The 17,476-nt window shown below is 31.2% G+C and overlaps 2 protein-coding genes across 2 annotated transcripts; both read left to right on the top strand.

The window, feature by feature from the left end:
- The first annotated feature begins 1,214 nt into the window (after positions 1-1,214).
- On the top strand, positions 1,215-2,671 carry LOC123703506. Its single transcript, XM_045651541.1, has 3 exons — positions 1,215-1,281; positions 1,994-2,197; positions 2,567-2,671. Exons 1-3 carry the CDS (start codon positions 1,221-1,223, stop codon positions 2,629-2,631), a joined length of 330 nt encoding a protein of 109 aa, XP_045507497.1. The 5' UTR covers positions 1,215-1,220; the 3' UTR covers positions 2,632-2,671.
- Positions 2,652-9,856, top strand: LOC123700445 (gustatory receptor for sugar taste 64f-like). Its single transcript, XM_045647659.1, has 11 exons — positions 2,652-2,662; positions 3,814-3,948; positions 4,582-4,700; positions 5,559-5,738; positions 6,131-6,276; positions 7,454-7,576; positions 8,281-8,429; positions 8,757-8,807; positions 9,167-9,329; positions 9,497-9,586; positions 9,800-9,856. Exons 1-11 carry the CDS (start codon positions 2,652-2,654, stop codon positions 9,854-9,856), a joined length of 1,224 nt encoding a protein of 407 aa, XP_045503615.1.
- The last annotated feature ends 7,620 nt before the right edge of the window (positions 9,857-17,476 follow it).

The raw sequence follows: 17,476 nt of genomic DNA, 5'->3' as shown, positions 1-17,476 counted from the left end.
GAAGATGGGGAAAGCGGCTAGCCTATACTAATGTCTCTGTATATACCTTCTACAATACATTAGAAGGACCTTGTCTGACCCAAGCTAAAATACTTTTACTTTAACCACTTGTGTCCACTCAACTATTTCCGCTATTTTAAAGGCTATTATTGCATTCAGTTGAAAAATCACTAAGCGACCATTCATCACTATATTAGGTTGCAACCCGCAATGCTGTGAAACTAACCATCAGAATTATTATACTGTCTAGTAGGTGATATATTTGCTGCGAGTATTTTGAAATAGCAATGCGGCATGCATTACTACCACTAATATTATAAAGCTGAAGAGTTTGTTTGGTTGAACTTCCTAATCTTAGGAACTACGGGTCTGATTTGAAAATTCTTAAAGTGTTAGATAGCCCATTTATTGAGGAAAGCTATAAATAACATAGCGCTAGGACCTATAGCAATGCGGGTAAAGCCGCGGGGTACATATAGTTTTTGATAAAGACAATTGAAAAGTTTGAAATTGTCTACGTATATCATCCTCCTTCTTACTATTATTATGAATATACTATTATATAATATTCTATTATGAACGTGAAGTTTTCGAGAATGCTTGTAAATGTTTTATTTTTGAAGTGAAACTTCTTTCGGGGTTGGAAAAAAAAATTAGTGTAACATTTTTTCGTTATGCGTGATATTTTTCCGTTACGCGCCATCTTTTTCTTATCCCTACCACGCGTGATTCTACGTATTTCTGTAAAGTTGCATATAGTAAATTATTTTTAGAAAAATAAGGTCTTAAAGAAGTTTCACTTCTTATGTGTGTATTTTTTAAATAACAAATCGGATGCAGATAAAATTTGCGTCAGATATAGATTATAATTCAGAAATGTCTACTGAGTGAATAACTTATAAGTTTTACGTTATAAAAAAAAAAGATATAACTTAATTTTTGACTCCCTGTTTTTGACGTGACAACGTCTTATAAATTGGTTTGCCGGGTGACACTTCAAGAAACTGCGTTACGCTCCGCTCACGTTATGCGCTCACAATGAGAGCGAGTGAGAGGCCTATGCATAGGACTCGGCAAGTATTTAAAAATCCATTGTATTTATTCTTTATTGTAAAAGAATGATCTTGCTAACTTTCTCTACTTCACAATAAGCGAACATAATATTATTCTCATTGTTATATTGTTTTATTGAGATTACGTTTTTTATTCGGCGCTATAAAATGTGTAAAAATCGAATAGCAAATATTTTTTATGTGCTCAACCTTATTCAACACATTGTTGGTAATATTTTTGAAGAAATTGTATTGAATATGAATTAAAATGTAGAAACACTTTTTAGTATTCCTTAAGAAATTTCGTTAATAGAGAAACCTAAAAAGGTACACGTAAACAATAATAATTATACTGTATCTAAAACCTGCCAAACATTTACTTGTGTACAACACACACACACATAAACACACTCATACTTATACATTTTACATCCATACACACACTGTTTGTTTTTGGACTTTGGATTAGCTTTTTCTAATTTCTTAAATTTATGTTTCTCTCTTTTTTAATTCATGCAAGGGATCAATCCTAGGGAAGGAACAGGTCCCCTTAATACAGGTTATACCTAGTAAGGGGGCCTGATCCCCAATCTATTGTAACATATTAATGTATGAATTCAAATAAAGATTTTTTTTATTATTTTTAATAAAATGTTTATCGATTAGATTTTCTACAAAGTCGTAGGTATTGTTGTAAAAATAATGGTAACATTTATCTAATGATTACAATATCTATTGTAATCATTAGATAAATACATAACATATACACACATATGCACATAATATTATAGATATTCTCTAATTCACTACCATCCTGTTTTCTGTCCCGTTTGTCCTTTAATATTTCATAAACTCCTTACACCTTCATCCAAACCGTAGAAACCCAATTATCTACTTTTAATAGAATATTAATTAAACAAACATCTATATTCCGTAACCAAATGCAGTCCATACCAAACCCAAGCAAGGTATGCGTCTGCGTGCCCACCATACAACACCTAGCGGCCAATGTGACAACCTATGCCGAGATCTACCAAGCAACGACAAGGAACCAGTGTGCATGATCTACAGCAGATACAAGAAAGGATACCAGTTCTTTGTGAATCTGTGCCATGCGAGACGAGCGATTTGCAGGGATAATTTGGGTAAAGTTTACAACCCTAAAACATAATGATACATGAAATTTGGAAATAGCAAAGAACATTGGATTTGTACCTAGTAGTTGTGTTGTGTAGTGGTTGGTGAAAAAAAACCTATTAAACTTAAATTAATCTTAGATGTGATATGACAACATTCATAACTTTAACTTCAAATCGTAAGAACATTGGACCAACAGAACAGTTTTCAAATATAAAAGATCCAAATCGAATTACCTAGTCGAAACTTCTGAGATAACACACCAAAAACATACAATCGACTCAATAACCTCCTCCTTTTTAGAAGTCGGTTGGAAAACTCGGTACCAAATAGGAATAGGTGAGATTCATAATAATATACATTTGATTTCATTTCAGTTTTGCACATGGTTCATTCAAGCAGATGTATAAAAAACAAGCAATATTATATGCCAATAAACTGAAAAAGCATTTATTAAACGAAATGTTATTGCCGTATGTTATAATATTGAGAGTTTTGTATTAAATTATTCATGTTTAATTCAAAGTACTTTAATGAAAATTTGAATTATAAAGAAACTTTATTGAACTATTTTAATAGAAAATATAACCTGCATTAAAATTATTAGATATGATTACTCTTTTTTATCGTTTAATTTTACCACTTTAAGAGGAAGAATAAAATATTAAGTACAGTTTTATGTCACTTTTAAATAATGTTCAAAATATGGGTTTAAACTTGTGAAATTTAATAAAATAGTATTTATTTCATGACAGTCAGGAAAATTTTTGAGTCGTTAAATTTTATTACTCCATGAATTACCCAAGAATTTCCATTTATTTACTTATAAATTATTTTATATGGTAGGTACTTAAAAAATATGCTTCATCTGAATTAAAAAATATAACACTACGAATATTATAAATCAAGGTCCGTTTGCCTTGCACAATTACAATACTTATAATAAACTAGCGGTCCGCCCCGGCTTCGCCCGTTGTACCCACATGTTTAAACTATCCTATCTCTCCAGTTGGATCGAACTGCACATGGTGTGCGAATTTTATTATAATCGGTTTAGGAGTCCATTGAGGACAAACATTGTGACACGAAATTTATATTAAGTATATTATATTAGAGAAGATTGGATATTGAAACAAGAAATCAAAACAACTGCACCACGTTATCATAGTACGTAAATATTGCATGAAGATTTGCCTAAACATTTCAAAGCTGATATCAAAGCAGTGACCATAGACACAAATATGTCAGTTAGTTTATATAGGAAATGTTATTTCATACAACTTCCGTATTTATATGCACCGTACACTGTACAGTCGTGAAGACGGTAGTTTCTTGTTCTTATAAGTGTATAGGTATTTTAAAAAATATCAGTGTAAAATTATTGTTTTAATCTATAGCCGTATTTTAGGAAAGCAGTAAAAATAGGTTTAAATAATTATTGAAATACTCGCATTGTATCCCTTTAGGCTTAGGGGATTTGTATCAAAAAATATACCACGAAATTATACTGCATTTTATTAAATCTTTTGTTCGACTCTGTAATATTTCATCAAAATTACCAAGAAGTATTTTTTTCTGATAAAATATTGTATTAAAAAATATTTAGCCCGTAAAATAACGAAAGAAAGAATATTGAATTAAACAAGATGAGAAACTTACTAGGCTTACACTCAACGATGCGAAGTACTTTCTTCATTGGTCGGGTTATGTGCCTCCTACCCATTATAGGTCTTAATTTTCCAGTCAGCAAGTATTTAAGGTACGTAGGATATTTTTTTATTATTATTCCTAATTATTGATTAGTTTTCGATAGAACTTTCAAGTGAACACGTTAGTTGAATAAGAAAGTTGTAAGTTGAATGCCGAAGGAGGCAAAATTTAATTAAAAATGTCAGTTTGGAGACAGCTAATACCAACACTTACGTGAAAGAAAAACAACCATTAAATTGTATGTAAAATGGATCTATCTCAGGAGAATACTTCATACTGTAGGTATACAATTTGGCCTACCTACCATTTACCAAGTGTTAATAATATTTTTATTATTTTTTATAGAAGAGGAGGCAATTAAGCAGACGCGTCCTGATCAATATCGCCCAATATTATTTATTTATTTAATAATGTGTCTTACCGTTGAAAAATGTCGATGTATTTTTCAGTTCCTACTATCTTAGGAGCCTGGGTCGCTCTAATTTGTAAAATGTTTTAAGTGAAATAAATGATTTATTTTTTATTTTATTTTATTTTATTGTAAAGATTATCCAATTTTAGAAAGATAAATGCCTAATATCACCATTATCGACTCAAGGAAATATTGATAAAATTATTTTAACTCTTATTAAATAGGTACCTGTACTATGGAATTATTAAAAAGATAAACTATTTTTTACAGGTTCACTCTTCGGACTCCATACACAATAATATATTTCATCAGTCTATTTGGACAACTTCTTATGTTCAGCACGAGCTTTCATTGGCTTGTACATAATGGAATTTCCTTGGCAACGATTAGTATTTATCTAATTCATATTTATTTTTAAGAAATAATTCGATAGTTTATTTATAATAAAATTGTGAAAATCTATATCTCTGTAGTTAGTCGGGAACTGGAAACTATACATCCGATTTAACTGAAATTTGGCATGCAAATTATGTTTGATAGCTGTGCCCTGCGGTTTCACCCGCACTGCTCCGCTCCTGTTGGTCTTAGGGTGATGATATATCCTTAATAATTTAATAAATATCCTTAATAATTCAAAATCAAATTCAAATCAAAATTGTTTATTTGGAACACAACAACACATTATACAAAAACTTTATGCACGATGGCACCCATAAAAGCTTAAATAAGTTGCGGCACAGGTGCCAATTACGCCCGCCTCCATACATTAGTAGTTCCACTAACCAAATTTTAACATTCATATTATCTCCAAAACAGAAACACAAAGTAAAAAATAATAATTGATATAACCTTCCTCGATAAATGGGCTATCTAACACTGAAAGAATTTTTTTAAATCGGACCAGTAGTTCCCGAGATTAGCGCGTTCAAAAAAACAAACAAACAAACTCTTCAGCTTTATAATATTAGTATAGATTAAATATTATGTAGGATATTTGTGCTATTTTTGACGCAATAGCACTTTAGAATTGGAAACACCTCAAAGAAAAGCTCAAAAAGTTTCAAAATTTATAAACGCAAAATAACCACAACCCCTTCACATTTTTTCCCATGCAAGAACACACTAATAGACTGAAATGCCTTGCTTCTGCATTATGTTGCATTTTACGCATAGCATACATTTCACGTTTTGAAAATAAATACATTTTAACGGATTTTTATTGCAATTTATTCCTTATTGCCTTTAAGCCAATGCTCTATTCTACTCAGCGAGTTTGGTCTCATCGCTAGTGCTGGCCAACATGAGTCGATCGTGGCCCAAGTTGGTCAGACAAGTCGAGTTAATAGAAACAAAGTTGCCCTTACTGACGCCCCACGTTGCTTCCTTATCTAATATTGTTATGGTGTTTATGCTGTTTGCTGCTTTGGGTAAGTCTATTATACAAGATATTTATTTTGATTGTAGTGTATTTTATGTTCATTTTATCTTTAAGGTTGAATTGTATTCATTAAAAGGAAATATTTATCATTTAAATTTGTAAAAGAAATTATTCCCATTATCTGAAATAGAATAGAAAAAACTAAGGTTTCAGGTACTTACACTTACTCCCAAAACGCAAAATGTTTGATTAGCATTAAGACTTATTTTAAGGTAATAGAAAGCCCCTTGATCGATTTCTTGATACAAAATTTATAGATCTCTTGGTAAAAACAGTGTCCCTTTGTTCTCGGCCTGCAAATCGTTCAGCAGAATAAACTTAATTAAAAATACTAATTATACATTCTAATTACATATATCAAAAAATGTAACCTATTTTTAGTGGAACACGTGCTGTCAATTTTATACTGTTTAACAGTAGCAAGTAACTGCAACCCGAACAATATATTAGAAACATTCTTCCAACACAACATGCCCTGGATATTTGACTATACATCCTACAGTTTGTGGAAAGGCATCTTGGTTGAGGTATGTATTCGTATTAACTCGTTAAAACGGTATATTGGATTTTTTGAAGCTTCCAGAATTCATATTTTAAATGACTTTATATTAAACATTAAGCTTGTGGTGTGTTTGTCTTTTTATATTCAGTATATACATAATATGGATATGACTATATTAACGTCATTTCAAAATATCATCATCTCAGATTATTTATTTATTTATATAAGGCACAGTTACAGGATATAATCCAAAAACATTTACATCAACTTACTAAATTAAACAATATTAAGATTACTTAATTTGCATCAGACATATTTTCTTAATTATATTAGTTATCCTCTGTAAACTTGTGCTAATGGTGAAACAGACAACAGTTTTTTATTTGTTAAATTGATCTGCATGTACATAAAACGAGAAATAAAATGAAAAGTGACTTAATTAAAGTTTAATCGTTATCACATTGAGTGAATCTTTATAACCTACTTAAAATTTCCTAGACATCACCAAAACCAATATTATACTAACCAATATCAATTGCAGAACTCAGCTCATTAATATCGCAGTGATAAGAAAATCAAACTCGAATAAATTCTTCAATTATAGCTTTCATATTCTCATCAAAGTTTTATAAAGTTACTTCGATTACATTCTCGGTAGAACCGATTAGTGAAAATCGCTTGCTGAGTTTAAAATATGTAGAATCCCTTTTATCACCAATCTTGAGGATATTTTTTTATCACCAAGTAATCACCATTGCTATTGGCATTCGCGATGAGGTCTCTGTCGTTTGATAAATATTTTGTAGGCTCTTTTCTAAATGGTCCCTTTTTATATGACTTGGAAAGAAGAACTGTAAACATTTTTTAATGTAAGTATTTATTGTTAAGAATAAGCAATTAGTTATTAAGAATATTTATTAAATATTATTTAGGGCCGATTTTTCAATCCTTGGTTAAAATTAATCCGTCCAATAAAGTATTACACGAACATTTTAAAATGTCACCTGTAAACTGTCATATACGGACAATTAGAATACATATCTGAAATGGTAGAAAGGATTGAAAAATCAGCCCTTAATCAATTGAATCTGAATTAGATAATCTACTTCGTGGACTATAATAAGGTATATAAGGTAATATCCGCAAATTTCTACGCAAATGCTTTTAAGCACTTCATTCATGTAAACGACTCCATTCCAAAGGTATTCAACATACAATCGACTTTCCTGTGGAGCTTCTCCGATTTACTCATCATGGTAATAAGTATCTACTTGACTGAGCATTTTGTGGTCCACAACTATTCGCTTAAAAAGGCTATTAACGAGGTACCTATGTATGACTTTAAACACTGGTTTTTAATAAAGTTGTTGCATTATGTATGTAAATACAAAATCCATACTAATACTAATATACCTACTAATAATATTATACATGCGAAAGTAACTCTGTCTGTCTGTTACTCAATCACGCCTTAACTACTGAACCAATTTGCATGAAATTTGGTATAGAGATATTTTGATACCCGAGAAAGGTTACTTTTTACCCCGGGACATAGGATAGGTTTTATTCCGGAAATCCCACGGGAACGGGAACTATGCGGGTTTTTCTTTGACTGCGCGGGGCGCGGGCGATGCCGCGGGTGGAAAGCTAGTATTAAATAAAAAATGTAGAAAATAATATTCGAATTTTACTATAATTTTATTCAAAATACGTACTCTTTTAAATTTATTTAAGTCTCTTGAATTTTAGTGCATGATATCTATTTGTTTTGGCCCTTAACGTTACCATGCCAGCAGTCTTAGATAAAATTCTTAGTAATAATTTATCACTTCGTAAGTTAGTTACTTAGTTGCCGAATTGCGAATATTTCAAGCACAATTGATATTCATCAATTCGATATTTCCTCATTTCAAAGAAAACAAATGAATCACAGATTGTATACGAATCAATAGAAAAGTTTTCCTTTTCTACGTAATGGTGGGAGTTCCACAAAATTTCCCATTATTTATGAATATACTTTGTTTTTCAGAAAAGTTTTCCTTGTGTTGAATTTCGGAAACAATACTCTCTGATAGTGCGTCTTGTGAAATTAATAAATGATCATATTGGCATATTTATATTGACGTCTTTCGGAAGTAACCTTTACTGGATTTGTATTCAGTTCTTCAATAATCTGAAGTAAGTACAATTTTATACAATCCTATCCTACTACTATTATAAATGCGATAGGAAGGATGAATGTGTATGTGTATGTTTTTTAACTCTTTCACGCAAATACTACTGAAACGATTACAATGAAATTAAACACACATATAGATGGTAACTTGGATTAACACATAGGATAGGTTAGGGAACATGCGGGTTTTTTTTTTGATAACGCGGACGAACCCGCGGGTGGAAAGCTAGTTTTATATAAAATTAAAAATGTTAAGATATTATGTTTTATATCACATAGGGTACTTACTTCGTTGTATTATATGAAGATACTAATTTATCTATTTCTAGCAAAACACAAACAGGGCATTTTCTGTCGTGCCCAACTGAACAACAAGGAAAGTAAGTAAAACATTATAATTATATTTAAATTAAACCTAGCTGCCATGGCAGGCGTTGCTCTGCCCTATTGCCCCTTCAACGTTTTTTCTCTCTACAAGAACCTTCCTTGTGGTTTAACAAAAACATTAATAGCCAAATTGGTGCTCCGCGGTTTCACCAGCATTACTCCGCTCCTGTTGGTCTTAGCGTGATGATATATAGCCTATAGGCTCGATAAATGGGCTATATAACACTGAAGGAATTTTTCAAATCGGACCAGTAGTTCCTGAGATTAGCGCGTTCAAAAAAAATAACAAACATATTCTTCAGCTTTATAATATTTATTAGTATTCGTATAGATTCACAAGTCTCCGTTTCAGGACTTTAACCAGCATAGTACACACAGCATACTTCACCTACTCTTTCTCTTTCCTCGTTGTAAGAACGTTTTCTGCCCTGTTATTGGCTGCGAGAGTCCATTCCAAGTCTAGGACACCTTTGTTAATGCTGTATAACGTACCTAGCGCGAGGTATAATGTTGAGGTAAGAAATATTTATAAAAAAAAATCGACTTCCATAGATTGTAAAGAAATTTAAATACTCACTTATCTTTCATAATCCTAAGAATTTCAATAAACTTAAACTATATTAAATAAATAACTAAATATTTCGATTATTAGTTTAATTCATTGTTATAATTTTGTTTGCAGATAGAGCGGTTCATCTATCAAGTTAAAAATCTGAAGGTAGCTCTCAGTGGCTTAGGCTTCTTTTACGTGACGAAAACTATGATATTAAGTGTAAGTATTTGCTTTAAGCTGTATAATACTTAAGGCTACAGCTAAATAGATAGAATATGACTAAAAAATAACAAATTTTTAATCGCGCAACGACAGCTATGATTTTCAAAGACAATTAAAAAAAATATGTTCGATACCAGCTATTATTGTCTTCTAGAAACACAGCCTTATTCTTAACAAGCTTTTCCTCAATATACATTTGTTTATTTTCAGCTTATAGGAACCATTATCACGTACGAACTAGTGTTGCTGCAATTCGATAATGAATAGTGATGTCCTGTTAAGTAATGTTTGACGTTTTGCTTCCAGATTATGATATGTTGTTTCGCACTTTACTGACTTGTGAAAAGAAAGTATGTCGAGCCAATTTAATAGGCAACATTTGACGTCTATCAATTTTATCTTCATAGGGTGGTAAACTGCTTAAAAACATCGATTAAAGTGAATTAATCGATACGGACTTGAAACATTTGTCAATCGAACTTGAAATACATGTCAATAATTTATGATAATTTTTATTCCCAAGTAATCAATGCATTCGATTCTAGATGTCAGATTTCGATTTTTAGAGTAACGTCTCTGGTATTTAAAAAGAAAAAAGGTTTATTGACACAAAATTGTAGCGACGTCAGTTCTTTAAATCAGAAATTGTTTATTTTGTTTAGAATGGTTTATCAGTAAAATCAAATCCTAAAATTACTTGTATCGGTCATTATTATTATAAATATGTAATCGTAATTGAAAAAAGTTAAGCAAATGTGCAGTTCTAACAAAACGAAATATCATGTTATTCTATGTCATCGTTACTATTTAGGTTACGTTGTTGAATTTTGTTGAACTGTCAAATGTTGCCTATTAAAATGGCTCTACTATAATAGTATTTCAATTAAGATGAATGTGTTTATGCGTTTGCTCATAATGAAGAATATTAGAATTATCATAGAATAAATGTAATTGGTGCAATTGTAGTTTTAGTCACATTCAGAAGTTTTACACAAAAGAGTTAATATTAAAAAAAAAAACCGATAATATAAAAACAAACGTATGACACTCAGCTTAGTGACAGATAGACAGACATAGTACTATAATAATAATAATCGGTATAGTGAAGTTTTACTAGTAAAATATTGCTCTAAATTTTGTTGTTAAGTTTAAAAATATAATAACATGGTACTGTAGATATATTGTGATCTCCATTGTTGCTAGTATTGTAGATTCTAAATATACAATTTACTTTATTTTGTACAATAGAGTATGAAGCTCGAAGTTTCCGCTCCACGGCGTCCATTATATACCGCCCTTTATCTTGAGCTATATGCAAATGGTGTCAAACTATAACTTGTTGTTGTTTAGTGAAAAGTTTGATGTTAACATTGTAAGGTTTTGGTAATTTGTTTGTCTTTTATAAACGGGAATCCTTTTTAACACGCTATTAGCTTCACCTGTCTGTTAATAATCGACTCTTAACTCGATTTTGACCCACTTTTGACCGATAGGTTTAATTCAAACTTTGCATTCTTACTTAAGTATCAAGTATTGGTGAAAAAACAATAATTTTATGAGTATCTAGCAAATAAATTATTGAACTCATATTTAGTACTTACTGCATCTAATGTATATTTTTTGATCAATCATTACAACTCTCGACAAAATATATCGACTCATTTTTGATCAAGAAATGTAAAAATCAATAAACAAAGAGAGTACCTATTTCAAAATATACAAAAATAAAAATCAACCAAATGAGCTTCGCCTTAATTACTAAAACCTTACAATCTGCGTCAAATACATCATCTCGGCTTAGATTCGAACAACAAAATCATTGTTTCAATGGAATTTCTCGAAACAGGCTTTTATCAGCGCTTTGTGAATATGCAAATGTAATCTGAATAATAAATTCAGTAAGACAAGAGTATGCATCGGTTTTCAGGTGTTAAGGCGAAGCTGTGTGATACATTTTATAACTTTTATCGAAAAACACCTGCGCGTTGTTAAAGTTAGTTTGCATAAAGAAATGTAATTTAAAAGGTAAACGCAATAAATAGTTATAATTTATATGGTTCTTTTAATTCAATTTATCTCTGTGTCTGAAAACGAAAAATCTGAAAAATAAATTGCTGTTTAAATAAAATTCAAGAACTGAAGAGAATTGAAGTAAGACGTGCATCTGTGAATAAGTTGTGTTTTTAAAAGCGTTTTTTTTTTCGTTTTAAAACCAAATTGAAAAGATGTTGATACCAACCTAAGATTAATAAGGCAAATTCTTTTTAATTTATAAAACTATATTATGCTCCTCTCAATTGAAATTGAGTTTCAAACTTACTATGTAATACTGAGTCTCAAAATTTCGTTGAAAAGCGCTTCTAAAAGAGTCTTGTTGAATGAAATATTTGAGTTTTAAAAAGTCGCTCACATTTCTAAACATCTACATGTAAATCGTCATATAAAGAGTCATATGTACATATTACAATTTTTACTAACGTTCCTTTATTTTTAAACGAGGAAAAATCCCTAATTCACCAACCCACGTCATATAAAGCACCTCAGGCCTTATAACATGACACATGGGGTCTTCAAGGTTGTAATTTGTCAAAACACGACCACGGTTTTGTTAAATGCTGATTCAAATTTCTCATAAAACAATATTTATACAAAGTCTCTCTGTCTTGTCTCTGACTTTTTAAATAGTATTTATTTATCTAACTAAGCATCTTTAGAAAGAACTTTTGATTCACCGAATTATACCTACAACGATTAATCGTTGTAAGGTTCAAAAATAGTTAAACTATTTCTCTGAATATAATTATTATCTGAATATCCACAAGGCACAAAAACATCACAAAATATAGCCTATGTTCATCAGGGATAATGTAGGATTGTAATGATAAAATATTATTTAAATCGGTCCATTAGAGCCTATTCAATTGAAACAAACAATCAAATCTTTCCTCTTTATAATATCAGAGTAGATTGTTTATCTCAAAGTAAAACCTCCAAATTTTAATATCAACACCTTTAATATTCAACACATATTATGTGAACGGAACAATGCTTGACAGTTATACCATATAATTTAACTTCCTCTGTCTTCATTAAATCACCGTAAATTTCAAGTAATATTGCAATTAGCTCAGTCAATTTCCGACAAATTTGTTCCCAGTCATACAATGGAAATTTTAATTAAATGAAAATGCCATTAAGTTTGATTTTAATTATGAACACTTCGGTAATGAAGCAATATTTGTCTTCATCATAATCAATGATTCCGGCAGCTCAATCAAGAGATTAACTTTGCTTTCATTTCGATCATTACTTGTTACATGAATGGTATCGGGAAAATGATAAATACACAATTTCAAATCAAATCAAATCAAATCATTTATTGCATACATTAGAAACCTTATGCAGGTATTGCAATATAATATTATATTTAAATTACATTACAATTGTCACATACATTTCAATTTTCCAATACACAGATTACAATTAAATACATTTATTATTCTTTATCTTTATAGTACAATGGATGCTGGAGATTTCATACGGAAAGGGAGTTCAATCCCCACTTATGAACAGAACATTGTGTGTGGAATTACGTTAATTATTATTAGAATGAACGTAATTCTATACTATGTTGATTATCACAGCAGAATACACAGACAGCTTTTATTTATTTTTACTAAAAAATAATACCTTATTTAGAATAATTTAAGCTTTAGAATAAATGTTTGCAATAAAGTATGGTATATGAATTTAAAATTTACCTTTTATTGCTATAAGGGCCGATTTTTCAATGCTTGGATAAAACTTATCCGTCCAATAAAGTATTAGATAATATTAAAATGTCACGTAAACTGTCAAATACGGGCAATTAGAATACGTTTTTAAAATGGTAGTTATATACATTATTCGACGAATAAGTTTTATCCAAGCATTGAAAAATCGGCCCTAAAATAAACAATGTAATAGTTTGATATTAAGCTTTTCATAACATTTCTGGAGCAATTCTATAAAAAGCATAAAGAGGTACTTAAGTTCATATTACAAATCGATGCAGATGGGAAATAATACATCTGTCTTTTAGAAACGTCAACATTCTGCTATCCATCATGAGCTTTCTCTGTTAACATCGTATACCTTTAAGAGAGAAAATAAAGACAATTCAATGTTTTATAAGCCGGCTACTCATCTACCAGCCGCAGGGGCAATATTGGAACAATCTCGGTTGCATGGTGGTTGGAGCAATTTCTGTTCTCTACATTGCCCCTGCTTGCATAAACAGATACCTACACATCACAATTAAGGGGCCAATTAAGGGTGTAATTCCAATATTGCCCCTGCTGCAGGTAGGTGAGTAGCCGGTTTAAGACTGTTCTTTTATTTTGTAACTATAGGCATTGTTGAACATTGCAATGCTGAACAATTGTAGACAACTTTTTCATTTTGGCATACAACAATGTACTTAAACAAACGAAGCCAAACAAAAGGCAATAAAGAAACCGAGATCACTTCATTAAAACCAATATGCGGTATTACTGAACATAATAATGTAAAATATCTTTGTAATACTTTTTAACGTGAATAAAACTTTAGCGTAAGTACATCCTCTGCATCGAATGAAGAGAATATTTTAGAATTTCACGTTGTGGATAAAAATTTGAGCAATATTTTATGCTGAGAGCACTAAGTTATTATAATGGATTTAATACAGTGAAACCGAAAGGTTGGCGAAGGTGAAGAATCTTCATTTACAGAGTGGGTTGCGTTGGAATTTAACATTTGGATTGTATATTTTAACTGGCACGAGTTTTTATATGATTTAAGAACTTTTGGGAAATAATAATTTAGTTAAAATTAAAGGGGAAATGTAAGTATGAAAAATATGAAATTTAAATATTTCACTTAATACTTACTAGCTTCTAGTCCTACATAATAAAACTAAGGTACCTACCGGGTAATCATAGTGTAATATGCTAATATCAACAAGTCTAAACATACAATAGATATTACCAATAATTAGAATGGAATTTATTAAGTACAAAGAGAAATCACTTATCACTGCAAAGGGCTATCAACATTAAACTGCAGCATCACTAGCTCGTAAGTAATTATTGTTCCCGCTACCTGTAAAATGTAAAAAAATAGTTAATATTAGTTTTATAGAACTATAGTGTATCTATAAGATTCAAAGAGATATGAATAACTAATATAATATTATTATTGCGACAGTACCTATATAACTTTATGGACAATAAAGCATAAATAAATAAATTTCCACAATCCACATCTACATCGCAATGGAGCAAATAGCAATTGTAGGTATCTTATGACTAGCGGTCCGCCCCGTACGTTTTCTCTACATAAGAACCATCCTCGTACTTCAAGGAATATAATAAAAAAAAGAATTATCGAAATCGGTTCAGCCGTTCACACGTGATGCCGTGACAACGCGAAATGGGTTTCATTTTTATTTAATACTAGCGGTCCGCCCCGGCTTCGCCCGTGGTACATATTCACGTTTTCTCTACATAAGAACCATCCTCGTACTTCAAGGAATATAATAAAAAAAGAATTAACGAAATCGGTTCAGCCGTTCTCAAGTTATGCGCTTACCAACACATTTTGGGATTCATTTTTATATTATAGAATATATTACATATTTGGAAGATTGAAGATTGCTAGGAGGCTAAAGAATGATAGGTATACCGCGTTAAAACGTCCCATTTCCATGGGAATTTTAGACTGAGCGGGCAAAGCAGCGACTGACAGGCTATACTAATAATAAACGTAAAAGTTGTAGAATAGAAAAAAAAGATATTTGTTATTCTTTCTCGGAAAATCAGATTTTTTTTATTCAAGATAGGGAAGCGCTTGACCACAATCTCGCCTGATGGAAAGCTAAGATGCGGTCTAAGATGGTACGCGCTTCCCTAGTAGGTACCGGTTCACTCTTCGCTTGAAGACCCCCATATTGTACTCGTCGGGGAACACAGATTCAGGAAGCGCGTTCCAGTCCCTAGCGGTTCGGATGAAGAATGTATAGGATATGTATGCAATTTGGTAATAAAGATTACAATCTGGATTAGAACATAGGCTTCTTTTTATCCCCCTAGAGAAGTCGAAGGCTCTAGCTATACATATTATATATTTTATGGTATATAAGATTATTAATATAAAATATAAATTAATATAAGACTCACAGAGAGCACGAGCTGTCGGGTGACGTAGAAAAAATTCATTCCAGTTAGTGCTACTGTATCCCCGTGGACTTGCTCGATGAACCTCTGCACCTGTTAGTTTGTTTTAATTATTATTTATATTTTAAGAAAAAATATTATTATTTTAAATTAAATCAGACATGAAATATTTTTTTAACCTTAATACGAAACCGCCTTCAAATGCACCCATTCAGCACTGGACAATATTTAAATCATACAAGGAACAAGCTTTCAAATGAAAAATCGGTTCACCCAGTCGAAAGTTCTAAGGTAACAAACATAAAAAATATACATAATCGAATTGGGAACCTTTTGAAAACATTTAAGTAGCAGTTATGTACCTACCCAGCCTTTTATAGATAGATATCTAATGCATTTTCTTTAGTTTATTTTTAATTAAATTAGTTTTTAAAAGTTTGGTTAATATTTAAGCCGTCAATACGTCAGAGCTCGCTAATAATATTTGTGATAACACTTACTTCAATACAATAAACGGGTGACGGCACACTATACAATATCGGTGCGGCCACTAATGAAGCGGCGTGAACCTTCGAAGCGATCAGCGACACAGCGAGCGAGCGAGCGAGCACGAACGTCAGTGAAAATGTATAATACACTATGTGCTCATAGCCGTTGAACGGTCTGAAACTATATTAATATGCTATTACAGTCAAATAATTATTTTTAACAAATCAATGAAAATTTGTCGGATTTGTTAAAATAAAATAATGACAAAAGTAATAATTAATGTACATACCCAAAAGAAGGCTCACTACATTCCTTACTCGTATTTTTGTGTATGTTTACTCCATTTCTGAAAAAAATTAACATGCACGTTTAATTTGTAGTATTTTATTTCAAAATTGCTCAAATGCCGCAGTTAAATTATTCGCTTTTTACTCAAAATTACATTATTGATTTATCCCATTGAGCCCGGCCCGATCGGTCCATGACACAATAGATTTTCTATTGTGTCTGTGATTCCGGGGCCTGAGTTAATAATACATAATCTCAAATGAATTAAAAGTTTTTTAGCTTGTTACTTATCCGTTAGTATTTAAATTAACAGCTTCTATAGATGTTTATATATCCAGATTCAAAACATAATTTTGCGAAACAAAATAAACATACTTACGCCAAGACATAATAAATGCGCAAACAGACGAAAAATAGATTACTAGCAAAGGCCACAAGAGTGATGCTGTTTATATAATCATCAAAAATTTTAACCAGGCGCGTTGCTCTGCTGTAGTCTTCTCTGAGGACCTTCCAATATGATGATGGCAGATACTGAAATATATTTTTATTCGAATTATTATAAAAATATTATAGGTGCTTATTATCTAAGCTTTTGCATGATAGGAACCGATCTAAACGACCATGCGTGCATGTCAGTCTAACTTGCAGGATACAAAGTAGAGCATGTCATTCATTTCAATCATCAATTTTATCGATCATCATGTATGACACCACGACGTAACGTCATGTCATGCTGCATTATCGTCTAAGAATGACTTAAGGATTTTAGGGATTATTAAAGTAGTATCAGTATTCTGCAGTCATTGTAAATATTAATGATAAGATCGACAAAAGTCATTTTCTAAAAAAAGGAAAACAAAGGTTTAGCTTCACGGATTAATATAAAAAAAATATTATTTGTAACGTACCTGAC

Source organism: Colias croceus, chromosome 2, assembly GCF_905220415.1.
Source record: "Colias croceus chromosome 2, ilColCroc2.1".
NCBI lineage: Eukaryota > Metazoa > Arthropoda > Insecta > Lepidoptera > Pieridae > Colias > Colias croceus.
This window is presented reverse-complemented; position numbering and strand designations above follow the sequence as displayed.

What these genes read in the sequence shown, in the direction of transcription:
- LOC123700445 (XM_045647659.1), top strand. An exon ending in CCAGTCAGCAAGTATTTAAG is followed by an intron (nt 3,949 to 4,581) that starts GTACGTAGGATA and finishes TATTTTTTACAG; the next exon opens with GTTCACTCTTCGGACTCCAT. An exon ending in GCGCGAGGTATAATGTTGAG is followed by an intron (nt 9,330 to 9,496) that starts GTAAGAAATATT and finishes TTTTGTTTGCAG; the next exon opens with ATAGAGCGGTTCATCTATCA.
- LOC123703506 (XM_045651541.1), top strand. Translation starts at nt 1,221, where the DNA reads ATGTGTAAAAATCGAATAGCAAATATTTTTTATGTGCTCAACCTTATT. An exon ending in CCTTATTCAACACATTGTTG is followed by an intron (nt 1,282 to 1,993) that starts GTAATATTTTTG and finishes TTCCGTAACCAA; the next exon opens with ATGCAGTCCATACCAAACCC. An exon ending in GATTTGCAGGGATAATTTGG is followed by an intron (nt 2,198 to 2,566) that starts GTAAAGTTTACA and finishes ATTTCATTTCAG; the next exon opens with TTTTGCACATGGTTCATTCA.